At 38.2% G+C, this 26849-nt stretch overlaps 1 protein-coding gene across 14 annotated transcripts in view; it reads left to right on the forward strand.

Annotated features, from left to right (window-relative positions):
- The first annotated feature begins 497 nt into the window (after positions 1 to 497).
- The window catches only part of ADAM22 (ADAM metallopeptidase domain 22), a 258439-nt gene continuing 232087 nt past the window's right edge, over positions 498 to 26849 (forward strand). For 9 of the 14 annotated variants that reach the window (XM_030822043.1, XM_030822044.1, XM_030822046.1 and 6 more), the window contains exons 1-2: positions 498 to 905; positions 1390 to 1550. In XM_030822043.1, the coding sequence (XP_030677903.1) occupies positions 821 to 905; positions 1390 to 1550 (246 nt within the window). In that variant the 5' untranslated portion in view covers positions 498 to 820. Of the gene's footprint in view, positions 906 to 1119; positions 1551 to 26849 lie in introns of those variants that run through there. The other 5 variants (XR_004032234.1, XM_030822042.1, XM_012510414.2 and 2 more) reach the window with 2 other exon arrangements.

The raw sequence follows: 26849 nt of genomic DNA on the forward strand, positions 1-26849 counted from the left end.
CCTCTAGGTATAACCATGACACTTTTCACACTGTATTGTAAAAAAAGTGGTCTGTCTGCTCAACTTTACCCAAGAACAGGTGCCTCTGATCCCCGTGTCCTTCCGGTTGTCAACCGCTGGGTACCCAGTATATCCTCAATCTGTATTTGTTGAATAATTCACTTGCACTGTATTCGTGAGGGTATGGTTCTCCCGATAACTTAAGTAACTACTAATCTGTGGGAAACAGAACAGCTCTTTAAGGACGATGTAGATGAATACCAGCTGCTGTAACGGCCCAGTTGGTGCATCTCGGATGCCAGGAGGCCGTCCAGTGCTGATCTTTCTTTTGCCCTTCCCTCCGGCCCCTCCAGTCTGCGTGATATAGAGGACTTCACAGTCACGAGGTCTCGACAGTCCGTGCAATCGTGGAGACAAGCGGGACACGGAGAGAGAACTACATTTCCCAGCTGACTCTCCTGCGCGCGCCCCTGCCTGCGCGCGGGGGGCGAGTGCACCGGGCGCTCGCTCCCTGCCGAGCGCTTGTCGCCCGCCCGAGCCTTTGCCAGGGGATGAGGTGGGAGGCGCTAGAAACCACTTAGCTACAGCCAACCGCCCAATGCAGCACTCGCTCGCTCCCCCCGCCAGCGGAAGCGCCCGCGGAGCACAATGCAGCACTGAGCCGCGGTGGAGGTTGCAGCGCCACGGCCGCCGCAGCACCGGCCGGGGCTGGGAGGAGGTGCCCGCGGGAACCCCGGGGGCGCGGAGCGAGGGAAACGGACTCGGCGGCCCCGGCATGAGGAGCTGAGCGTCTCGGGCGAGACGGGCTGACGGCAGCACCATGCAGGCGGTAGTGGCTGTGTCCGTGTCCTTCTTGCTGCTCTGCGTCCTGGGGACCTGCCCCCCGGCGCGCTGCGGCCAGGCAGGTAAGTTAGCCGTCCTCTGTGCCTTCGGGCCGTACCATTTCCCGGGAATCTTTGGAGCCCTCAGGCGTATTGAAAAGGGGGCATCCCCATTTCCCGAGTGCGCGGGGAGATTTTTTTCTTTTCTTTTTTTTTTTTTTTAAATTCGGGAGGGTGGTGAGAAGTGGAGCAAAAATATATGTGTGGAGGCGCGCAGATGCACTAGAAGCCTTCGGTCAAAGCCTATTTTTCTCCTTCTGAAGAGGAATGGGGAGAATGGGAAAGGGGTGCCCTGCTTCTGGGCCCCGCTCCTGGATGCTCTCAGATGAGCTGGTCCAAGGCTCTCCGGCTGGTGTCTCTGCGTCCTTCCCAGTTGGGTTCCGAGAGGGAGGGGGCGGTGGGGATTTTCGTAGGGGAGACGTAGGACCGCAGGATGGAGGAGTGCGGGTCAGGGTCATTATTTTCGCCTTTTCTCTCCACTCCCTCCTTTCCCCGTTCCTGCCTGGAGGAGACGCCTCATTGATGGAGCTAGAGAAGAGGAAGGAAAACCGCTTCCTGGAGCGCCAGAGCATGGTGCCGCTGCGCCTCATCTACCGCTTAGGCGGCGAAGACGAAAGTCGGCACGACGCGCTCGACACGCGGGTGCGGGGCGACCCCGGTGGCCGGCAGGTGAGAGGCTCTGTCCGGGAGGTGGTCCTCCGTGCCTCCCGGCCCACCCGAGACCCCACGATTGCGCTCGGTTGCCCTGGAGATCCCATGTCTTCTTGGGTGAAATGAGCTCAGTCCCGATGCGAGTCATGCATGGCGCTCCCTGTGCAAAAAAGAAGGGGAAAAGGGTACAAAAAAGAACCAAAATAACCACAGGCCGAGGGCTTTGCCCGAGGGGAGTTGGTGCGGGGTGCCTTCAGCAGTGCGGTGACCTGAGAGAACAGGCGGAGAGCCCTCTGACATCTGTCAAGCAAAAGCCAGGCATGCATAGGGAGAAGGGAGGTAGTATTTGGGCAGGGTTGGAATCATCATTGTTGTTGTTTTACTCCTCAAAGAGACTTCATAAGTGATTTAACCCAAGATTGACACTGTAAGAAAAAATTGGAAAAAAACAAGGCTAGATGTTCTTAAGAAACCCAAACTGTAAAAACAAGCTGAACTTTAAGGTTCTATTCGCACACAGTTTGTGGACACCAGAGATATATGCCCATTCACCCCTACCTTCTAGAAAAAGTGTCCTCCTCGCACTTTCTTTATTGGTAGCAGTTCTCTTGGTTTAATTAGGGCTGTGCTGTTTGTTGAGCATTTATAAATTATCTTTTAAAAAATCTAGTTTTTATCACTGTATCTGTATTTAAATCAAGATCACACATTCACAGATATGCCTGAAAATTACTGTGAATTTATTAACAAATTTAAGTAAATACTTCTGGGGCTGTGTATTTTTTTATTTCTACACATCAGCTGATCAGGCAGTTCACCCACCTGTAAGTACATATTAAGATAGGACTTGTTCATGTACTTGAAAATTTTTGTAAACTTGACTGAAGCAACGGGAAGCCAAACCTTTTCACATGTATAAATATATTCATCAGTGCTTTAAGATATATCTTAATGATGTGATAATTATGCTAACTTATCTGTATGTGTGAAATATGTAAAAATAGAAAATATTACTTAAATCTGTATTTGTAGCCAAATAGTTGGTACTGTTAACATTTTGTTAATAGAAGGTGGGAAATTAGCTTAAAGGACTACATAATATCCATCAAAGATTATTTTAGTAGAAAATCCCGATATGTTAAGCTTTTAATGAAGGATTCTTTTATGTGAATTAATGTTTGGTAAATGCCTATTTTCCTTTTCCATTTTGACTTGTTTCAGTGGTAAAACTGAAGAAGCAGGGGCCATAGTTTCCCTATGTCATCGTATTTTTCAATTCATTAAGATTATTTCTGTGGAAGAGTATTTTCACACCTATTTGCAACCTTCTATTATAAAAAATTTCAAACGCAAAAGAGTAGGATAAGTTAATGAACCCCCAGCTCCAACAATTAGCAACTCATGGCCAGTCTTGTTTTGTCTATACCCTACCTATTTTTTTTTCTATCTTCTTTCTCTCTCTGTATTGTATTGAAGCAAATCATATCATTTCATTCATAAAAATTATAGGAATGTACCACTAAACGGTAAGGATTCTTTTAAAAATGCAACCATGTTATTGTATTTTCAAAAATTAGCAGTAATTTCTTACTACTATCAAATATCCTGTTTTTCAAATTTCCAGTTCTCGTAAATATGTATGTATATATGTATATGTATGTGTGTGAATGTTTATATGTGTGTGTGTGTATATATATATATATAGAGAGAGAGAGAGTATATATTTAGAGTATATATTTAAGTAAGTTTGTCTGGACTAGGACCCAGATAATGTCTGTAGATTGCAATTAGTTTATTTATTTATTTTTTGTGACAGGGTCTCACTCTGTCACCCAGACAGGAGTGCAGTGGCACTATTATGGCTCACAGCAGCCTTGACCTCTTGGGCCCCAGTGATCCTTCCAGCTCAGCTTCCTGAGAAGCTTGGATTACAGGCATGTGCCGCCTTATCTGGCTAATTAAAAGTTTGTTTTTGTAAAGATGGGATTTCACCATGTTGCGCAGGCTGGCCTTGAACTCCTGGGCTCAAACCATCTGTCGGCCTCGCCCTCCCAAAATGCTGGGATTACAGGTGTGAGTTGTGGGGCCTAGCCTGTTTTTTTGTTTTATAAAAGCTCTTTTAATGTATGGTTCTTTCCCCTCATTTTCTCTTTTTTTACCCTTGCGATTTTTTCAGTGAAGACATACAGTCTTTCATCTTGTAGAGTTTCTCAGAGTCAAGATTTTGCTGTTGTAGCCAGTGCTTCAAAACAATTCACAAAGGCTTTCTAGGAGAGGAAGAGAGACTGAGGGAAGTAGAGATACAGAAAAAGAAAATAACAGGATTGAACCTGGAAACTCACAGAATCTCTGACTCATGCTGGAAATGTCTTCGGGTACCTCTTGCCTTTTCTGTGTTGGTGAAAGACCACCACTTTTGAAAAGTGGAGGAGGTCAGTCCTCCTTTTCTCCCCATTTATGGAGCACCACTTGTGCAGTCTTTTGATTCACAGGACTCTTGACTTGGGGTGGAAAGCTATTTTGGGCTCATAGAGCTTCTACTCCCTATAGCAATAAACGTCACAATAGAGAAGAATGACTGGTTTTTGGTGAAGTATGAATGAATTGGTAAGATTTAGGTTTAACAGTATGAATAGATTATTTATTCAAGTCAGAAATGAAAGCAACGATACCATCTTATAGTAATTATTACAAAACGTTATCCCAGTGCCTGGCACATAGTAAGGTACACATAGTACGTGTTGATGTCTGTATCACTTGGGAGCCACTGCAGTTTACCATGCTGCTTAAACTACAGGTGGAAATCATTGATAACTAGGACCAAATCTGACAAAATTTTGAAGACCTATTTATCTTAGGCCAACTTTTCCTACAGTTAGGAAACAGAGGAGTTTTCTTGCACTACTGGCATTTCTAGTTTCCCTAAGGGTAATCATTGGATCGAAAAACATAAGTTGATTTTTTATGGCCCTTGTTATTTGTCTAATACTTAAATAATCTAATTTATGGCATTTTAATTTTAGATACCGATAGATTTTTTTTTTTTTTTGAGATGGTGTCTTGCTCTGTCACCCAGCCTGGAGTGCAATGGCGTGATCTCAGCTCATTGCAACCTCCACCTCCTAGGTTCAAGCGATACTCCTGTCTCAGCCTCCTGAATAACTGGGATTACAGGCGCCCGCCACCATGCCCAGCTAATTTTTGTATTCTTAGTAGAGACGGGGTTTCACCATTTTGGCCAGGCTGGTCTGGAACTCCTGACCTCAGGTGATCCTCCCACCTCGGCCACCCAAAGTGCAGGGATTACAGACATGAGCCACCATGCCTGGCCACCCATAGATATTTTTATCAACTTCCTTTCTACTTCATAAATAAAATTAGGGTGATTTTCTGTGAACTCAAAAAGCTTATATACATTTGTTGATTTGTTTCTTTAAAAGCCATTTATTTATTTTTATTTTTATTTTTTTTCTTTTGTGATGGAGTCTCACTCTCCTGCCCAGGCTGGAGTATAGTGGCACAATCTCGACTCATTGCAAGGTCCACCTCCCTGGTTCAAGCGATTCTCCTGCCTCAGCCTCCCGAGTAGCTGGGACTACAGGCGCGTGCCACCACACCTGGCTAATTTTTTATATTTTTAGTAGAGACAGGGTTTCACCATGTTAGCCAGGATGGTCTCAATCTCCTGACCTTGTGATCCGCCCGCCTTGGCATCCCAAAGTGCTGGGATTACAGGCGTGAGCCACCACGGCCGGCCTAAAAGGCATTTATTTACTTGTGCTCCTACTCTGTACCAATTTTTATGCAAGACCATGGGCATTTAGAGATAAAAGACACAGTTTTCCTTTAAGGAATTCTTAAAGATGTGGAAAATGAGTGGGTGAATAAACAGTTATACTTTGCCTTGTGATTTTCTGGAGGTGATCACAGAGGCCGGTGGAGGCAGAGAAGGCTAGTACTTAACCCAGGTGAGCAGTCAGGGTGGGCTCTCTGGGGAAGCCGTGTTTCAAGGGTGAGTTTGGAATTGCTTCATTAAAAGGAAGGGTAAGCATATCCAACCAAAGAGGCAGTAAGTACATAGGTACATGGGAATTAGGATATGTTTTTGTTAATTGCAAATAGTAAAGATTTCGGGGACAGATAAGATAAAACAGGAAAGCAAAGAGTAGATGCTGTGGCACTTTCATGACTTACTGAGGAATTTGGAATTTGTCTTGAAGGCAGTCAAAGGATTTCAGTTAGGCGAGTTAACTGACCAGATTCATGTTATTGTCAGATAATCCTAATTGTTAGAATGAATAATTTTAATTTCAAAGAGCACGTGACTGTAGCTGTGTACTTTAGTTCACTAGTAAATGCTCACATAATCTTTAAGATTCATAAGAACTTAGTAAATATACTGAAAATAACTATAAATGAATTAATATTTATAATGCACTTACAACAATGCTGGGCATAGAGTAAGCACTATATGAGTCTTTGTTAAATAACATTAACTCCCTCAGGCTGCTTGAGTACTATTTAGATATTTTATGACATCACTTGAATGCAAAATGGTGCCTTAATTACCTGAGTTTAACATAGTCCCAGAAGTATGTTACAAATTACTCAAATTTATATTTAACTAAGTGGAATCAAATAGTCCTAGAGATAGAAGAGACTTTATAGGTTATCTAACCTAATTCAGGAATTACTTTTCACTTGGTAAGAGCAAGCCATTGGCTGGGCACGGTGGCCCGCGCCTGTAATCCCAGCACTTTGGGAGGCCGAGGTAGGTGGATCATTTGATGTCAGGATTCGAGACCAGCCTGGTCGATATGGTGAAACCCTGCCTCTACTAAGGGTACAAAAATTAGCCCGGTGTGGTGGTGGGCACCTGTAGTCCTGAGGCTGAGGCACGAGAATCGCTTGAACCTGGGAGACGGAGGTTGCAGTGAGCAGAGATGGTGCCACTGCACTCCAGCCTGGGCGATAGAGCAAGTCTTCATCTCAGAAAAAAAAAAAATCAAGCCATTCACCAAGATGGATATGCTGATTACCCTGATCTGATCAGTATGCATTGTATGCATCAAAACATCACTATGTACCCAATAAATATGTACAGTTATTATATGTCAGTTTTTTAAAAGGTTAAAAAGAGTATGGAAATCAGCAATGTATTACTTAGTGTTTCAGAAAGCTTCCAAGAACTACAATGATATAAACCACCTTAATTTTACTCTTAATGTGTCCTTGTTTCAGTTTTCATCCCTAAATTGGGACAGAAAAATTTTAGAAGAAATTTTCATTGTAGTTCTGTTTAAATGCTGACAATTTGATTGGTTTTAAATAGTAATTCTGTTGATATAAGTACATATTGTAAATGATTTCTTTACTGTATGGTTACTTGAATGCATATACTTTATTTTTATCACAAGTGGGAGGATCAGCCCACTACTGAAAGCTTATTATGCCACAAAGTCCTAGAAATGGTAGTCAAAGTAATTATATTTGATTGTGGGTAGCCTTGCTATCTTCAAAGTTGTTTACCTAGTCTAAAGTAATTTCATTCCTGGAAAATAGCATTCAGGCCTAGAATATTCAAAATATTGAGAGCCTTTCTTCTGTCTTGAAATTATTTGTGCTGAAAGAATTGTATGTTTGCAGGTGAAAGGATAAAACTTATACTTTTACCTGGACTTCTGCGTAGGCAAGATATCACCTCCTGAGTCTTACTGATGGTTTGATACTACTCATTGTTTGATACACGTAATTGCTATTTTTTGAATAAGCACCTTAATGATTCTTTTTTGTCAACTAAGCATTACAGATTTATATCAAGGTTGTTATTTTGTGGTTTATTTTGTTGTGTTTTCACCCCATACATTTTTAATACTTTGTTTTTTACCCAGTGATTATATATTTCTACAAGGAGCAAAATTTCTTTTTGCTGGAAGCCTTTGTTGTCAATGAATAGATGGGCTACTTTTTTTCCTCTGGCTCTTTCCCTAGGAAGTGTTGTAGCTTCCCAAGTAGCAAAGTGCCAAGGACATAGATCTACAGTTTGTCATAGTTTTGATAACCAATAACAAATGGGAAAAATGCCAAATGGCAGCAAGATGGCAAGCAGTAGGTGTGCTCCATTTTTATCGATGTACTTGTACATATGCCTGTGCATGGATGAGCTGTACTTTGCATTGTGCTGTTTCATTGACGAGCACTGAGTCAGCTTGATGGTAAATTGTCTGCAGTACTGCTTCCCTGGCAGAAAATGGCTCCTAGGAATTACAACTTTGGAAGTATTTTGCAAGGGTAGCACAAACATCTTTTTTTTTTTTATACTGTGCATTTGTTAAAGTAAGTGGCTCAATATTGATAAAGTTTTGCCACCAATCAGAACTTTGTTCTACTGCTATAAATAGGAGGCATTTCACAATGAATTTTTATTCTCCTACCAACCATCTTCTTTTCCAATTAAATTGTAAAAAAAAGTAAAATTCAGAATTGTAGGAGTTTCCCTTAGTCTCGTTTTTACACTATGAAATCCCAATTTGTATATGTATGTGTTTTTGGTATCTTTAAAATTCTACCTAATGAGGTTATGGTGCACAGAAGGAATCAGTCTTTCATCACTTCTGTACAGCTACACATAGGAAACTAACTATGAATGACTCTAAGAGCTTATAGGTTGATAAAAAATGTTCCTATTTTTATTTGCTTTCTCATATTGCAAAGAATGCCAAGAGTTCTCCTGTCATTTTTAATAAATAGAGTCCCTTAGAATAACTTGGAGAGAGGCCTGCTTTTTTCTCACAACACACTGAGAACAGGAATCTGTAAGGTCAGTAGTATTCCCTAACTCCAGTGGGGCTAATTAGATAGGGCCATATTTATCATTAAGTATCATGGATAAGCCCCAAAGGGAAAGAAGATAGATGTTCATAAAAGTGGGCTGGGGGATGGAGCAGAAGAAAAGGTAGAGTCCTTGAGGGGAATGGTGAGAAGGTGGAAGGAAAAGGAAATGATAAAAAGAGAAAAATACTTTTAATAGTGTCACTATATATGTTATATACTAAAATAGTTAAATATATGGTAACTTACATGGCTACCTTTTATGTGCCAAATGGTCTTCTGAATACTTGATGTACATTAATTCATTGCGTCCTCACAAAAATCATGTGTGACAGGTAATACTTATCTGTAAAGTCACAAAGCTGATAGGGGATTTGAACCTAGGCACTTCAGCTCCACCGCACTGCCTATGTGCTTTACTACTCTAGACTGGTCTTATGGAAGGGGGCCGCCAACAATTCTTTAGATGCCGTTCAATGTCGCTGGAGTCAGATTTCTTACATTTACCCCATTGGAACTATATATGACTTTTAGTGCCTGAAAAATATATACATTTTAAAGTTAGAAAATAGTGAAGAAGCTTGCAGAACACAACAGGAATGTTTCATTTTTATTATCTTGAAAATGAAAATGGAATTTGTGAGGATATCTGACATTTAAATGGTGAAAAACACCTCTTGAAGGATGCGTGTCCTATTTGTTTGTAGATACGTACACTGTCTGTTACATTCATTCATTGTAAGTCACATATTAGTATTCAGCAATCAACACCAAAATTGTATATGCTTTTTTGTGGTCAAAGTTTCATAGGTAGAAACATTAATTGCTAAACAGGGATCCATATTCATATATTTTTCTCCAAAAGAAAAGATACAAAATATCTTTTATGCCTTCATAGAACTAGCAGTACCAGAGTCCCAAACGTGATATCATTCAGGTAAAAGAGATATGTAATCAATAATAACAAAAAATGATAGCTTCTGAGAACATGTAGTTGAATGTGTTTACTTTGATAATAAAAGTACTTGCAAGCAAACATTGGGGGAAATAGTTGAAAAAATGAGGATTAGTATTTATTAACTTACATAAATATAAACATTTATAATATATAAGTATAAATATATAATATATACAAAATATAAATAATATATAACTTTTTTTGTCATGTACCAGGCATTGTACTGAGTGATTTACATGCATTATCTCTTATTATGAGGTAGATACTGTTATACCCATTTGAAGATGAGGAAACTGAAGTTAATTAACCTGCCTAAGGTTACACAGGTAATAAGTGGTAGAAGTGGGAATAGGATTCTCAAAATGTTAGACATCAACATAAAATAATCTTTTATAATCTTTACTACTTATTTGACATGTGGTTTCCCATTTATCTCCGTGTTGGAACATACCTAACGTTATTTCTTGGTCTTGCCCAGGTCTCCTCCCTAGCTAACTTGCAGTTATTTTACATATAATTAAAATAGAGTACAACATGCTGTATGTTTTAAAATAGAAATATTTTATATAAAAATGATTTTAGACTTCTGGCTATCCCTTACTTTTGATTTTATCATTAGAGTTCCTTTTAAAATAGAAGTTTGTTTTGTTTCCCCCAGGACGGACTGTTCTCTGTAACTTGATTTTGAAAATAAAATTGAAAATGTTATACCATGATCCAGAAATATCAGCAGTTCTAACTGGAAAGGGAAAAATAAAGAACATAAATCATTCTCCCCTACCCCTAAATATGCTTGTTATTTGCGTTGAAGAGATTTTCAGAATCATGTGTCAGCAAGGTTAAATGAACATTTTTCTTCTCCTTTTTAAAATTTAATTTTGTACTAGGGGATTTTAGCACTTAGCAATAATTGCCCTTTTGTTGCGTTTTTTGTCTCAAGTAAAGATTGTTAGATAACTCTTTGAAGATGAGAAATCGATAGTGCTTTTCTGCAGATAGGCCTTGAGAGCTCACATTTTGCAAGTGATTTTAAAATTTTCTAGCTGAGGCAGAACTCCTGGTTGAGTTTTGTGAGACCACTTATTCTGCTTCACACTGCCCCATGTCTCTAGCTTTTACCTCTAGTTGGTCAATTTCTGTTCTTTTTTTTTTTTTTTTTTTCAATTTGCCTTTTAAGCAGATTTGTTTCAAAGGAATTGCCTTCATTTCCTCCACTAGTGAGGTTAGGGGATTTGAACCTAGGCACTTCAAGGTTAGGATGAGGTTAGGATGTTGGGGGTCGGGCTGGTACACACAATTTGCTGGCACACACAATTTGGTCATAGCTCAAGCTTTTTTCTCTGTGTGGTTTTTCTTTCTTTGGATTAAACAGCACGATGCTACAGCAAGAGCTGCCACTTGACAGAACCTGGTTCTGCAGATTTCTTTGATTTCCCTAGTGGATTTTTAATGCCTTTGGGATATCCTGTTAGTGGTCTGTTGAGGAACTCAGCTGTGGCTCCTCAGCAGGCTTAAGTGGCAGTTGAGGTTACACATAGCTTGGTGGTATTAATCTAAAGTAGGCTGGAGAGGGAGCGAGGCAAGCAGTTACCTGAGGAATGATCTAGGATCATCAGATATGGTCAGGAATAGGCTGTAGGTAAAAGGGTGGTGGCAGGTGAGGCTCAGGGAAATCAGAGAGCAAATTATCAAGAGAAGATACTAGGCTGGTCATGTCAGTATCCTTCTGGCTGAACTAGAAAGAGCTACCTGAAAGAGTCTGAAGCACTTTCTGAGTTTCTGGCTCCACCCTTGATCTGGGTCTTAGGTCTTTAAAGGGAAACTTGTGTTTTTTTTCTTTTTTCTTTTTTTTTTTTTTTTTTTTTTTTTTAGTCAGTCTTGTTCTCATCCACACATGAGCTTTAAGTGTTCGGTTCCTCCTTCTTCCTTCTTCTTCTCCCTTCCTATTCTATGAGTGTGTGTGTTTTTCTTTTTTCCTTTTTAAAATTATTTCTTCCTCCTCTTTCTTTACCTTCTTGTCTTTCACCTCCTCTTTCTTCTTCTTCTTGGTTGGTCTTTGTAAACGTCTGCAGGCTAGTGAGAGAATGCTTTAAGGGGCTTCACACTTCTCCCCATTTTACAGTTTAGACTTTAGACACTGTGCCTTACGTGGATCAGGAGATGAGACCCAGTTAAATATTGATTTCCTAATTTATGCAGGAGTTTTTCATACTGTAAAAAATCAGTTTGTACAAAATGAGCAACATCTTATTTTGAATAGCATGTGGTATGTGTTAAATAAATGTATGTTGTGTAAATGAAGAGTCCCTAAGTTAGAATTTGGAAAATTTGTTCTTACTGAGATAGATAATTTTGGTGTCAGTCATGGTTTGCCATAGATTGTGAATTTTCAAGGTTGGTATTAGCCGTAGCTTACAAATAGGAATGCTTTCATGTGCCTTCCAGAAAAACTTGAAGTAAGTGTTTGATAAGGATGGGATTTTGAAAAACAGATATATTTACAAATTTACCAGTATGCTGAAGAATGAAGCCAATTATTTCTCTTCTTTTTTTTTTTTTTTTTTTTTGAGACGGAGTCTCACTCTGTCGCCAGGCTGGAGTACAGTGGCACGATCTCAGCTCACTGCAACCTCCACCCTCTGAGTTCAAGCGATTCTCCTGCCTCAGCCTCCCAAGTAGCTGGGATTACAGGCGCCTGCCACTGCACCCGGCTAATTTTTTGTATTTTTAGTAGAGATGGGGTTTCACCTTCTTGGCCAGGCTGGTCTTGAACTCCTGACCTCGTGATCCACCCGCCTCGGCCTCCCAAAGTGCTAGGATTATAGGCGTGAAACACCGCACCTGGCTGAAGCCATTATTTCTTAGGAAGAACTTTATTGACTTTGGTAGAAACCTTAGCATCATCAAAGATGATGAAAGTTTTGGATATATATCCAGTAATAGACTGCTGGATTGAATGGTAGTTCTGTTGTAAGTTCTTTGAGAAATTTCCAAATTGCTTTCCACAGTGGCTGAATAAGTTCATTCCGACCAAGAGTGTATAAGTGTTCCCTTTTCTCCTTACCCTCATCAGCATCTGTTTTTTTTACTTTTTAATAATAGCCATTCTGACTGATGTGAGATGGTATCTCATTGTGGTTTTGATTTGCATTTCTCTGATGATTAGTGATGTTGAGCATTTTTTTTTACTTGTTTGTTGGCTGCTTGTATGTCTGCTTTTGAGGAGTGTCTATGTCTTTTGCCCATGTTTTAATGGGATTATTTATTTTTTGCTTGTTGAATTAAGTTCCTTATAGATTCTGGATATTACACTTTTATTGGATGCATAGTTTGCTAATATTTTGTTGAATTCTGTAAGTTATCTGTTTACTCTGTTGATAGGTTCTTTTGCTGTGCAGAAGCTCTTGAGATTAATTATGTCCTACTTGACAATTTTGTTTTCTTTGCAATTGCTTTGAGGACTTGGTCATAAGTTCTTCCTCAAGGCTGATTTCCAGAATGGTGTTCTCTAGGTATTCTTCTAAGATTCTTATAGTTTGAAGCATCTTGAGTTAATTTTTATATATGGTGAAAGTTAGGGGTCCAGTTTCATTCTCCCGCATATAACTAGCCAGCTATCCCAGCATTGTTTATTGAAGAGGGAGTTCTTTCCCCATGGCTTATTTTTGTCCACTTTGTTGAAGATCAGATGGCTGGAGGTATGCAGCTTTGTTTCTGGGCTCTCTATTGTGTTCCACTGGTCTATGTATAGCCAAAAGAAAATAAATCATTCTACCAAAAAGACACATGCACTCATGTTCATTGCACTATTCACAACAGCAAAGTCAGGGAGTCAACCTAGGTGCTCATTCATGGTGGACTGGATAAAGAAAATGTGGTACATATATACCATGGAATACTATGCAGCCTTAAAAATAATGATATTATATCCTTTGCAGCCACATGGATGTGGCGGGAGGCCATTATATTAAGTGAATTAATACAGGAACAGAAAACCAAATACTGTATATTCTCACATATAAGTGGGAGCTAAACATTGTATACTCATAGACATCAAAATGGCAATGGTAGATACTGGGGACTAAGAGAGAGGAAGGGAAGGAGAGGGGCAAGGGTTGAAAAACTAACTGCTGGGTACTATGCTCAGCATCTGCGTGATAGTATCATTCATATCCCAAATCTCAGCATCACTCAATATACCAATGTAACAAACCTGCACACATATCCCTTGAATCTAAAATAAAAGTTGAAATTATAAAAAAAAGATTATGAAAGCTTTGATTCAGGACTACAAAAATGTTCTCACTTTTTATGATCCTGTATAGTTGGTTTAGCTATAAATAGTACATAGCTTTTTCTGAATTATTTCCTCGTGAAAGTACCTTCTAACTTGGACAGATATTGATTGATAAGAAGATAGGGGAAATTCAAGAAGTGTTCATTGCTGTCACCAAAGGTGAAGCCATTCTGGCTTGGTAAGTGACTAGAGGTAAGACTATTTCAAACCACAGTGTATAACAGTTTTCGTTGACTTTCAGAATCCTCTAAAGTAAAAAAAAAAAATAAAGTGGTGGGGAGAGGATATTGGTGCAGAGATACTAAGAATTTTCACTTAATTTAATTTCTGAGACAAGTTTAGCATGATGTTCTTATAGTTCTTAATAATCTTGAATAGACAATGTTCTCTCATAGTTAATGAGAGAAAAGTACTATTTATTCATAATCAATTTAATATGAAATATACTTGTGGTCTTTGATGAGTGTTTTGGGCGTTTTCTTAAGTGTTCTGATTATGAAATGATGAACTTTGCAGTTATTGTAGGGTTATGGAATAAAAATCATTTTAATTTAATTACATGCAATAACATGGAATGAAGGCATGGACCCTCATCTTCATTTGTATTTCTTTCCATCGTTGAGCACAGACAGAGCCTTGTACATAACAAGTGCTCAACAAGGAAATGTTGACTGAATGAAATTGTTGATGCCATGACTTATAGAGGGCCCTGTTTCTTCATTAATGCTCCCATACCCCCATCATTACATCAGGTTTTCCCTGAACAATTGTTTCTTTTCTTTTTTCTTCTTCTCTTTCTTTCATCATCCCTCAGTATAGGCTCTGTCACTTTCCTGCAGCCTTTTTCCATTTTGCTGTGTACATAGCCTTGCTCTTTTCTCATTCGGTATGACCCTTGGTTTATTTTGTATTTCCCCCCACTCTATTTCTGTCAAGCGTCTCTTTCTCTAAGCAACTAAAGTAAAAACAAGTCTCTGAAAGGTTACTTACATTCAGTATTGGGAACCATCCCTGTAGCACATTGCTGGACTTATTTTGGGATTTAGAAAATGTGTTACAATTCAACACGCTTTCCATTTTACTACTTACTTGTAAACCTATATTTTGTGAGGTTTTTCTTGTTTTCCATTCGTTTATTTCTGTTGTGCCCCTTGAATTGCTCCTCATTCATTCTCCTCTGTGGATGTGGATTTTAGTGTCCCTTCTGCCCTTTATTGCTGGAATGATCTCCTTCCTAAAATCATTTTCCTAGTTCTCATTGCTCATAATCCCCTGGATTTAAGCTTTAAATTATATGCTTAGTTTACCCTCTACATTTGCTGATCATGTCATTTCTCAAAGTCTTTGACAGTAATCCATTGCTACAGGATAGGGATCCATTGCTACATTGCTACAGGATTCATATTCAGTATAAAGTAATGACCTGGCATTTTTATAGGTATCCTAAAAGTAAAACTTGCCTCATAGGCTTGGCATAAAGTTGTGCATGCTTATGTGTCCATTAAGGAGGGGATTGGGGCACCGATAACTTGGGTGTTAGTAGAAGGTGTTCTTATGAAACAGATTGTAATGTTGGGCTCACAATTGGTTATTCATATTCACTATTGTTTGTGCACTGCTTAGCACTGTGCCTTACTTAGCACACAGTTGGTGCTCAGTAAATATTTATGGTTTTGTTTCAATTTTCTGTCACCAAAAATGCAGGAAAAAAGTTCTGTGACCATTTGTTAGTGATTGTATGTACTTTTGAGATAGTTCCAGGAGTTGCAATATTTATTTTCTCTGGATTATTTAATGCTTTGGTTGGGATGGCATGGAGAGGATCGTGGACCTCATTCTACTTTTATGGCTAAAGCCCCAAATTCTTTCTTCCTCTTCCTGCACATATACCCCTCCTGGCCCAGCAGAGCCAGGGCCTGTGTTAGTATGCCCGGGCTCTCACGGTGAGTGTTTGAATTGAAGTAGCTGTCCCTCTTGCTTCAAATCTGAGTCAGGGTTTATTAGGAAAGGCAAGGCCTATTAGGAAAGGCAGGGCCATGATGACAAGGGGAGGGAGACAGCCAAAGAAAATGACAGGAACTTGGACAATGATTGGTATACTGACATTCTACCACATAAAGTCTCCTTGCTGTCTTGAGGCCACTATAATCACTGTGACAAAATCATTCATGTCACTTTATAGCCCTGTCTCTTCCAACAAAAAATAAATTCAAGCTATTTAACCTTTTTGTGTGACTTTATTCACCAGACTTTGTCATTCGCTGCCTGGAGCTGCATTTTCTTTAAGACAATGATGTATGTCTTCTGAGAGAGTGACATCTAGTATTTCTGATGGATTTGAATTCATATGGCATATTCAGCCAAGGATTTCCCTTACTATTTATTTTTAGGGTTTGATTTTTTTAAACTATGGTTTTGAACTAAGGACAACATCCTCTTTTTTTTCCTATAGCTAAGCCCCAGATATTTTGTCTAAAAATTGAAAATAAATTTCTAGTTTTTATCTTAGTTTTATGGACCTATAACCTAATCTAAAATATTCATATTATTTAATATGGATTATGTTAATATAAATTTATATGTAAATATAAAATAGAGATAATAAATATAAGTTTAAACATCTATTATATAAATTATAACTGATTAATATGTTAATATAAAATATTTATATTCTTTTATAACTTTTTTATTTCTTAGGAAGTGGATGTTACCCATACTCCATGAAATCTTCATGCCTCTAAAAGATCTTCATATATTGGTTTAAATCAGAAAAATATACCAGTAGAGAACAGGCACATTAGTATAATCAGCTTCAAGAATTTATATCTCAGTGTAAATGGAGGCTCTGAAAGTAGCTTTAAGACCAGATGAAAAAATGAGGACTTGTGGTGGAGAGGAGGCCCCACATTAAAAGATGAAGATCAAATACAGCTGTTGTGACTTTAGCTAACCTAACATAATCCCAGGAACAAAATAGTTCCTATCTTTCTTACATGTATTTTTATAAGAGGTTTATTGAGATATAATTCGCACAGCATAGAATTAACCCATTTAAAAATGGTATACAATTGAGAGTTTTTGGTGTATTTAGAGAATTGTGCAGCGATCACCACTGTCAATTTTGAAACATTTTCATCACTTCAAAAAGAAACCTCATGCCCATTTTCCCTAACTGCCTTTCACCCTCAGCCTGGGCACCCACTGATCTACTTTCTGTCTCTACAGATTTACTTACTCTCGAGCTTTCATATGAATGGAATCATACACTATCCAGTCTTTTGTGACTGGCTTTTTTTCACTTATCATAATGTTTTCCAGTTTCATTCATGTTGTAGCATGTATCAGCATTTTGTTCCTGAATAATATTTCATTATCAATCCATTCATTTTGATGGACATTTGAGTTGTTTCCATTCTTTGGCTGTTTAAAATAATGGTGCTGTGAATATGTGTGTAAAAAATTTTTGTGTGGACATGTGAAAACACACACACCAAAGTATCATAAAAAATACTTACCCTTATTACATGCAGTAGTATACGTTTCATTCTGTTCTGTTCTATTTCATTTTCTTTAAAACCCTGCCTATGGTGCACTCAAGTGATTTCAGAGTCCTTTCTATGATCTTACCCACAACTTTAAAAACTACCCTACAGGATTCCTCACAGGTAAGCTCAGTACCTGTGAGGCAGCCCTTTGTTTAGACATCTCTGGCTAAAAAGGTTTTAGAAAGTTGAATCAACATGTGCCTCCTTGTATGTTCTGTCTGTTACTTTTTGTTTCTTGTAGTTTTCCTGGCAATAATATTAGGGACGTCTGGATGGTTGTGTTACTTATCCCTTAGCTGTTATATGGTATCGGTGAAATTGACCATGTGAGGGTGCTTGTAAAAATTTCTTCAGTTTGTTTAATATAAAAAGCTTAAGTTTTGAAATAATTCAAACATACAAAATGGTAGATAGAATAATGTAATGGACACCCTTGTACTCACCACCCAGAATGAACAAAATTTAGTGTGGTTTGTTTGTTTTGCAAGAAACTAATGTTATAGATTCAGTTGATGCTCTCTTGCCCTTCTGTTTTCCCCTTCCTTCTCAGAGGAAATCATTATCTTGCAATTCATGTGCATCCTTTCCGTCTTTGTTTTCTTTTCTTCTTCTTTTTTTTTTTTTTTTTTTTTTTTGAGACAGAGTTTCACTCTTGTTGCCCAAGCTGGAGTGCAGTGGTGCCATCTCGACTCACTGCAGCCTCTGCCTCCCGGGTTCAAGCAATTCTCCTGCCTCTCAGCCTCCTGAGTAGCTGGGATTACAGGCGCGCGCCACCATGCCTGGCTAATTTTTTGTATTTTTAGTAGAAACGGGGTTTCACCGTGTTAGCCAGGTGGTCTCAAACTCCTGACCTCAGGTGATCCGCCCACCTCGGCCTCCCAAAGGGCTGGGATTACAGGCATGAGCCACCCTGTCCAGTCTGTTTTCATACTTTCATACATACATATATATCCATAACAATTATATTACTGTTTTGTGTGTATTTAAATATCTATCTTTGATAGCATATATATCCTTTTACCCCTCCTCAAAATTAAATTTTTTGATCTCTTATGATGATATAGGTAAAATAATTAAATTCATTTCTTTTTATTGCTGCCTGCCTTCCCATTTTATAAACCTATCATTTATTCATTTTCCCATTAATAGTATTTATAGAGTATTTATTATGTTTCACTGTTGTAAACAGTATGTACCATTTGACATACACATTTGACATTTGCATGAGTTTCTATGGAGTATATATTTGGAAGTGAAATTGTTGATTCCTAGGGCTTGTATGTTGTCAATTTCCCTGTATATTGCCAAATCAAATAGTGATATAGTAATTTACACTCCACTAGCACTGTATGCAAATTTATGTATAGTCTCCTTTTCATCATTATCTGGAATCATAAGACTTTAAAGTTTTTTTTTTTTTGAGATGGACCTTCGCTCTTGTTTCCCAGGCTGGAGTGCTGGAGTGCAATGGCGTGATCTCGGCTCACTGCAAACTCTGCCTCCTGGGTTCAAGTGATTCTCTTACCTCAGCCTCCCGAGTAGCTGGGATTACAGGGACGCAACACCATGCCCAGCTAATTTTTGTATTTTTAGTAGAGATGGGGTTTCACCACGTTGGCTAGGATGGTCTCAATCTCTTGACCTCGTGATCCGCCCTCCTCGGCCTCCCAAAGTGCTGGGATTACAGGTGTGAACCACCGTGCCCAGCCGACTTTAAAATTTTTAACAATATTGTGGGTATGAAGTGGTATCTAGTTATTTTACTTTCCATTTTCCTGATGAGTGATGAGATAGAGCACCTTTGGTGATCTATATTTCCTCTTCTGACTGGCCTATTATGCGTTCCCCATTTTTCAATTGGAATTTTTGTCTTTTTCTTGTCAATTTTTGGCATTTAAAAATATTCTGGATTATTCTCTATTATCTGTATAGCAAATATTTGTTTATTTTTTAGTTTATGGCTTATTTTTCATTCTCATGGTATCTTTGGTTTAACAGATTTAATTTTTTTATGTTATCCTATTTAGATCCTTAATGATTCTTGGTCTGTCTGTGTATTACTTTATCACTGTGGAATTTACTATAGTTTTAGAATATCTTAATTTTTCACAAAATAAATCTCAAATGTAGTTTCCTTTTTAAAAAAGCATTATAGAAAAGTGATTAAATGTTAAAGGACCTAGAATTAGACTCCATGGATTTAAAGCTCACCTCTGCCACTAGCTCACTGTGTGAACTTGGCAAACACTTAACTTCTTTAATCTTGGGTTTTTACACCAATAAAATGTGAATAAGAATAGTACCCAGTTCATATGTTGTGAGGATTAAAAAAGATAATATACATAAGGCTGTAGCTGGGCGTTTGGCATATAGTAAGAGCTCAATAAATGTTAGCTCCTTTTTTTTAAGCTCCTATAATTATCATATCTTGATATAAAACTGATACTCAGTGTCATATATGCAAATCACTGGTTTTCTCTGTTTTCATAAGAGCTGTGATTTGTATCAAATGCTCCAGGACGGTAGAACAATTTGCTCTTTGGTGCTAGTTTTGGATCTAGCTTTGGTCTCACTGCAGGTGTTTCCAAAAACATAGCTACCAGATTAGAGGACAAGATGCTCCGTTTTAATAGTCTGTTTTAATTTCCTTTTTAAAAAACATGTTTTTCCTGAAATACTTCAATATGCAAATCAAAAGGAACAGACAGGTGATCTAGAAGAAAGAGAAAGGGCTTCTAAAATTTTATAGATTGTAGCATTTGTTATAAAAAAGTTGAGTCTTCTGTGAAAATTAAGATTGCTTTGCATTTGAAATATATGTATGGCAACAATACTGATTTTTAATATAGTTTTTAAAACAATGGCTTTATTGACATATTCATATACCATAAAATTCACTCTTTTAGAATATATAATTCAGTGGTTTTAAATATAGTTTTAAATAAAAGTTTGTCATTCTGAATTCATTGTTTTTTCCTTTCTGTTTGGACTCTTCTCTTTTTACTATTATGCGGTTTTTGGTACCATTGTAGAGTAGTTGTGATCTTAAAATTTTCAGCTTCTTATTAATCTGGGCCCAGCATTAGATGTAGCCTTCAGATCAATGGAAAGAACTGAAGAACTTCCATGTTCTTGCAGTGGATTCCCATATTTAATAAATATTTTAATACTTATCAATCAACCATGTGTTTCTGAATTTCTAACAGTTTTAAACAGTCTTTCCAAAATCTGTTATTCTGAAGTTAATTGTGTTATTTCTCTTTTTCAAGAAATAATTAGGTTAGAAGAAGTCCATATGCTTTCATTTTAAGCATCATATGTTCACTGATGAAAGTGTTCAGTGTTCGGGAACAAAAGAGCTCCAAGTGCAGATAGTATTGTTGCTGCTGGTGGTAGTGGTGTGTGTGTGTGTGTGTGTGTGTGTGTGTGTAGAGTATTCTACATCTCATCTCCATAAGGCCATTGGGTCACTCTTAGTCCTTATATTTCACTTGACAAGAAGAGAAACAGTTATACTTTTCTCTGAACCTTCTGGCCCTTGTGCAGTTGGGTATTTCAGTTTTGTTAGAGCTATTAATCATGCCTTTTTATAGCTCCTGTTCTCTGCAGTATGTTTTCACTAGAACTAGAGATTCTTGATTTCTCTTTTTATCATCTTATCTTTGAATAATGAGGGAACTGAGGGGATTGGCAAATATTTAATAGACTTTGGTTCTTGTTCCTTTTCTTATAAAGTTTAAACTTGCCAGCTCTGCAATTAAAATTTTTCCATTGGTTCTATTTCAGGTTAAGGCTCAGTAGCTGTTTTGAGTAACACTAATGCAGTTTGTGTGTGTGTTGCAATTTCCTGTGATTTGGTTTGTGAACTGACATCCTTTTAACTCACTCCACAAACATTTATTGAGGTCCTACTATGTGGCACTGTTCTGTGCCTTTGGGATACATCAGTGAATAATAAAAAAAAAATTCTTTCTTCTGGGCGTATGTTCTAGCAGATAGACAAAAATATAGTAAATGATGCAATAATACATTATATGGTATGTTCAAAGGTGATAAGTACTATGGAAAATAAAAAATATAGTATCGTAATGGAGACTGGTAGTGCAGGGGAGTGTAGGGGGCATACGTTGTAATTTCTAGTAGGGTAGTCTGTTAGGCCTCAGAGAAAATGACATTAGGAAAAGACTTGAAGGATGTGGGGAGTGAGTCATACAGGTATCTTAGGAAAAGCATTATATAGAGAGAGAACAACCAGTATGATGACCCCAAGGCCAGAGTGTACCAGTCAAATATGAATAACAAGATGACTACTCCAAAGAAGATTGGTCATGGAAGATCTTATTGGAAACTGTTCTGGGAGGAAGTATTTGGAATCATCTACATCTCTGGAGGTATTTTTGGTTTCATCCTGCAGTCTCACAGTATTGGATTATCCCACCAAGGAAGAACATACAGATTTTCAGTATGGTGTCTAAATGCAATCTATTCCCCTCCTCTTCCTATAATCCCACCAAGTAATGCATTTGAATTCTTCTTTGCAAGACAGTATTACTTCCATGCACTTAAATGTAGTTGTATTTTTTTTTTTTTTTGAGACGGAGTCTCGCTCTGTCGCCCAGGCTGGAGTGCAGTGGCGCAATCTCGGCTCACTGCAAGCTCCGCCTCCCAGGTTCACGCCATTCTCCTGCCTCAGCCTCTCCGAGTAGCTGGGACTACAGGCGCCTGCCACCACGCCCGGCTAATTTTCTTGTAGTTTTAGTAGAGACGGGATTTCACCGTGGTCTCGATCTCCTGACCTCGTGATCCGCCCGCCTCGGCCTCCCAAAGTGCTGGGATTACAAGCGTGAGCCACCGCTCCCGGCCAAATGTAGTTGTATTTTATGTTTAGTACATGCATGGTTATGAATTACTCCTTTTGCAGGATGTTTTATCTGGTGTGGTTGGCAGATATTTTTAGAAGTAGCCTGCCGTAAAGCTTACTAAGTAGCAGATACTTTCTACTGTGCCTAAGAGATGAGCAGCACACTTCCAAGCTGTCTTTGAACATGTTAATATCTAGTTTCACAAATGGGAGAAATAGGACTAAATTGCATTAAGACAGAGTTTTGTTAGTGATTTAAAAGGAAAAGTAAGATGATTCAGCATTGGAACAGACTATAAATGGGGTTTGAGGAACTGTCTCAAGAACTTATAAAACAGGTTCAACAATCATTTTTCAAAATGGTTTTGTGTAGATGTTTGTTTCCTTACAAGTGAGGGAATGAATCATATAACTCATGGAGGTTCCCTAAAGCTCAAAGTTCCATTCTTCTCCGTCTGCCTTATAGATAATGCTCATGCAAGTCATGTAGCCAAATGACCACCAAACTCACTAACGAATGTCAGATGAATATAATTAACACAGGAACACAGGTCAGAAGTATTTCAGGAGAATTAGTGTAATGCATATACTGTTGAGAGTTACACTCCATAAAACAATGATAGTGCTTGTAATTACTAGAGAACTCACAAGGAAATAGTAAAGTAGTTAAACTATGTGAAAGCGACCTTTACTATGTGAGTCCTGACAACTACTTTTCACTTTTGGCTAATTACAGTTTGCAAAATAACTTTTGTTCATGTTATTGTCAGATTAACAGTTGTCAGGTTTGTTTTCAATTTGTAAGTGAGCACATTCTTTGTGCTAAGCAAGGTGCCAAACATTGGGACTACAGAGGCACTTGGTATGGTGTTGAGAGTGGAAGACAGTATAGCTATAAGCCATGCACCTCAATGAGAGAGGGATAGAGGAATTGTCATCTGGAAGTGACAAGGGAAGCCAAAACAATTCTGATTCCTGAATACAACACGAAATTCACATTGCTTATACTTTTTTTTAATCATGTGGCAGAATAATATGCCTAATGTTTATGGAGCTAGAACATTCCATGGACTTTTTTTTTTTTGAAGATGGAATCCTGTTGTGTTACTCAGTCTGGGTCAAACTCCTGGGCTTAAGTGTTCCTCCCACCTCAGCCTCCCCAGTAGCTACAACAACAAGCACCAGCCACTGCACCAGCTCGTTCTGTGCATCTTACATGTATTCAGTCTTCACAGCAATCCTCAGAGGTTGATACTGTTTTTCGCATTTAATAAATAGTGAAACTGAGGCACAGAGAGCTTAAATAATGCCCAGGATCATTCAGTTTAGGAAGGGATGGAGCTAGGATTTGAACATAGGAAATTTGTCTCGAAGATCTGGAGTTTTAACCACTATCCTATGCAACTTTTGATAAGCGACTGCTCACAATTTTAAAACAGAGGGAAAACTCTTGGACAAGGCAATTGAGCATGGCATTATATTATTGTCTTGTACGATAATAACATGTCTTTCCAGATAATAAAAATCTGTTGGTAGGGCCATATCTTCCTCAGAGTCCATTTTGGTTCTCCTGGAGGTACCTGTGTACACAGTAGGGGTTCAGGACTTGGTGGTGGTGGTGGAGACGGTGAGGCATGCAGGGAAGGCCAGAGAAGGACAAAAAGGACAGCCTGATAGCAGTTTGCTAAGGATGGCCCTTCAGAGAAAGTTTCAGTCATGAGCCTTTGCCAGGAGGCAGCTTCCCAGAAACCCAGTGGGGGAAGTTCAGAGCGACAACCCACCCAGTTTTCAGAAGTGAATAAGTTCTCCTAGGGTATCATTTGATAAATTAAATAAAAAGTGACCTCCATGTTACTTTGAAAGTATTCATTTGCCTCAGAGCAACAAGAAGTTTAAAAAAAACTATTATAAAATATAGAAAGAATGACTGTGCCTGGCCTTTTTCCTTTGTAAAAAAGAATCAAGATATCTTGTAGGAAACCTTTCTTTAACCCAGCATGTGAAATGTACGGAATCCTCATTAAACTGCACTGATTTGCCTCCAGTAGAGGCAAGAATTACAGAGTCTGATTTATTCAGCATTGTATCCAAACACATCAACAGCACAGAGACCTGAGTCACGTATGGAACATACAGAAAACAATATCTGAGCCTCTGTATCTGTATGCTCAGTTTTGTTAAGGCTGAGCAGCTAATCAGAGGGAAGGAATGAATGGCTCTCCTCCAGCTAGTGGCTCCAGAGCTCCACCATCCTGTGATGGCTCCTTGTAATTTTATTCATCTTTTATGTGTCTGATACTGTTGGGGTCAAGTTCCATGAGACTTTGATATGAAATTGTTTCTATTAAGAGCTGAGTTCATGCCAGTGAAGAAAGAGTTTTGAGAGTAAGGATTTTATTTCGTTTAAATATTCAGATGTGAGGCTGTAAAACTAATTAGATATCACCAAGTTTGTATTAATATATATTTTTTCTTGTAGTAAGATATATTTCAAAACTAAGGGTAGTCTTCATGTGATTCTGACTTTACATCACTAGACACTGTTACTATGTCTTAAGTCTATAAGACCCTTCAGTGGTGATCTATGTCCTATCTCCCTCATTTAGAGTGCAGTTGTTTCTCCTATTTCCAGCTCTTCTGAGCTGGGCTCAGCACTAGAAAGTTTGCTTGTTTTAAGTGGTAATTATCTTCCAGGTTACAGTTGGCTACAAGCTTTTCCTGCAGTAATGTATACACATGCACATACAAGCACTGTTGGATGTACAGTGGATAATGTGACTTGATTTGTGCAGTTTTTCTATGTCTCCTAATAATGGTATCTCTTAGGATTTCCTACTTTCAAAGATGATTTGGAGTCAGTGTATTTTAAAAAGGCATTTCACTTTTCTAGGGAAAGTTTAATGCTAAGGATTAGGTGACAAGATTGATCTTTTTTTTTTTTAATCACAGGGGCTAACAGTCACTAGCTCCAATAAATAATAGAAGCATAAATAAAATTAACTTCTAGAGTCTCTTTTATTACCTTTGTCTAACAGAATAATTTGATTATTTTTCAACCCCTTAGGTTTTTTATTAGAACATGTTTGAAAAATTGTACTCATTTAATTTTTTTTAGATTCAGATGTTTTTGAAGTCAGAATCCCAGAAGACCATATACCAGATACAGGTAATGCAGTACCTATAACAAAAATTTTCATTTTGGATGTTAGTATTTTCTCTCAAACATGAATTGTGGATGGATTCTTTCAACCTTCCTGGAACTCAAGGGCAAGGAGTTACTCTTCAAAGCAGCTTGGAGACACCAGCTGGTAGTATGTGGAAGCCTCTGAGTTTAAGAATTTGGGGGCAGATTTATGTCATACTGAATCACTGTTAAAGATTCTTGCTATTTCCTAACCTATGTGTGCATTGCAAGACTACATGGTTTTAAGACATGGTTTTCTCAGAGAGGGCTGGTAGTCTGTTTTCTCTCTTTGTTTCTTTCTCTCACAGACACACACCACAATCCCATCTTCTTTCTTTACTGTGGTAATTAAGATAGCTATAGGTAGTGTGTTCTTCCTACCAGTCTTCATTCTAGCCCACTGGCAAACAAAATAATGAAATATTTTTGCAGTGGTTCTTGTCTCTAGAATTCTCTTGTTTGGTGTCCCAATAAAGAAAGCCTTTGGTTAAAAGAAAGAAAGGAAGAAAGTCTCTGGTGTTTGACAGTCAAGTCATAGGTGAAAACCCGTCGTTTGCATATCCTTAACATTAGGGACTTAACTGCTTTTATTTTTCTCTTCTTTTTTAGCAGGTACTTTGCTCTTAGAGTATTTCTTGACTATGTCCTTGGAAAACTTTTAGACGAGTGAGATATGTTAGTAAAGAAGGCACATGGTCCTATGTTTAAAATTTGAAACATAGTTCCATAGTTTATTATAAACTAGTGGTTCCATAGTTTATTATATGTAAATGTGTGAGCAGAACATCCTTTAGAATTATATAGTTTCATTCTTTAGTCCTAGGAGAAAAGGCCTTTATACACCATGTGAAATTGTTTCCCAAAGGAAATGCTATGGAATTTATATGTGCTAGCTATTTATTATGGGATTTTGTACAACGTTATTTCCTATTTTTCTTTCTTCAGACACTTGGAGCTAGCCCTTTAGTAAAAGTGAGCCTTTACTCTCAGGTATATCTAATGTCTATATAAGCAAATGAAATCAGGGAAAGAAAAATCCATTGATATTACAGAACTGGGTGAAGTAAACCTTGATGTGAAGAACTCACCATTCTTAGTTTTATTATTTGGACATGGCCTGCTTCTGAAGTTGCCTCCAGGAGAGATTGTGACCCCGTTGGCAAAGACAATTCTTATTTCTAATTCTGCTTTTAAAATTACCTGATTTAGAGCTAAACTGACTAGTTGTTCATGTGAGAGTGTAGTGGCTTGACAGCCATTTACTCATTTTTCCTCTTCTCCACTTTTTACCTTTTATTTAGCTTTTGATAGTTACGTTAGTCTCTGCAATGAGCTTTTATATACTCTCTTCACCATAAACAAAAATGTCAAGTGTTTTTCTCACAGCATTCTGTAATTGTGACTATTTTCAGTTCGCATATGGGGAAAAACAAAATGAAGATGAAAGTTTTCCTAACTCTACTCTAAATGAAATATCAAGCCAGTAGTGGGGCTGGGAAGAGCTCTCATCTCATTTCTCCCAGGCCTTTCCTGTACCAGAAAAGAGTATCCATTTCCCAGGGCTGATTTGTCTGAGGGATTTTTGTCTGCTGATTTTGTTGCATCTAAATGTTAGGGTTCCTTGCACTCAGATTTAATTAT

The sequence above is a fragment of the Nomascus leucogenys genome, chromosome 11 (genome assembly GCF_006542625.1).
Source record: "Nomascus leucogenys isolate Asia chromosome 11, Asia_NLE_v1, whole genome shotgun sequence".
NCBI classification, from domain to species: Eukaryota; Metazoa; Chordata; class Mammalia; order Primates; family Hylobatidae; genus Nomascus; species Nomascus leucogenys.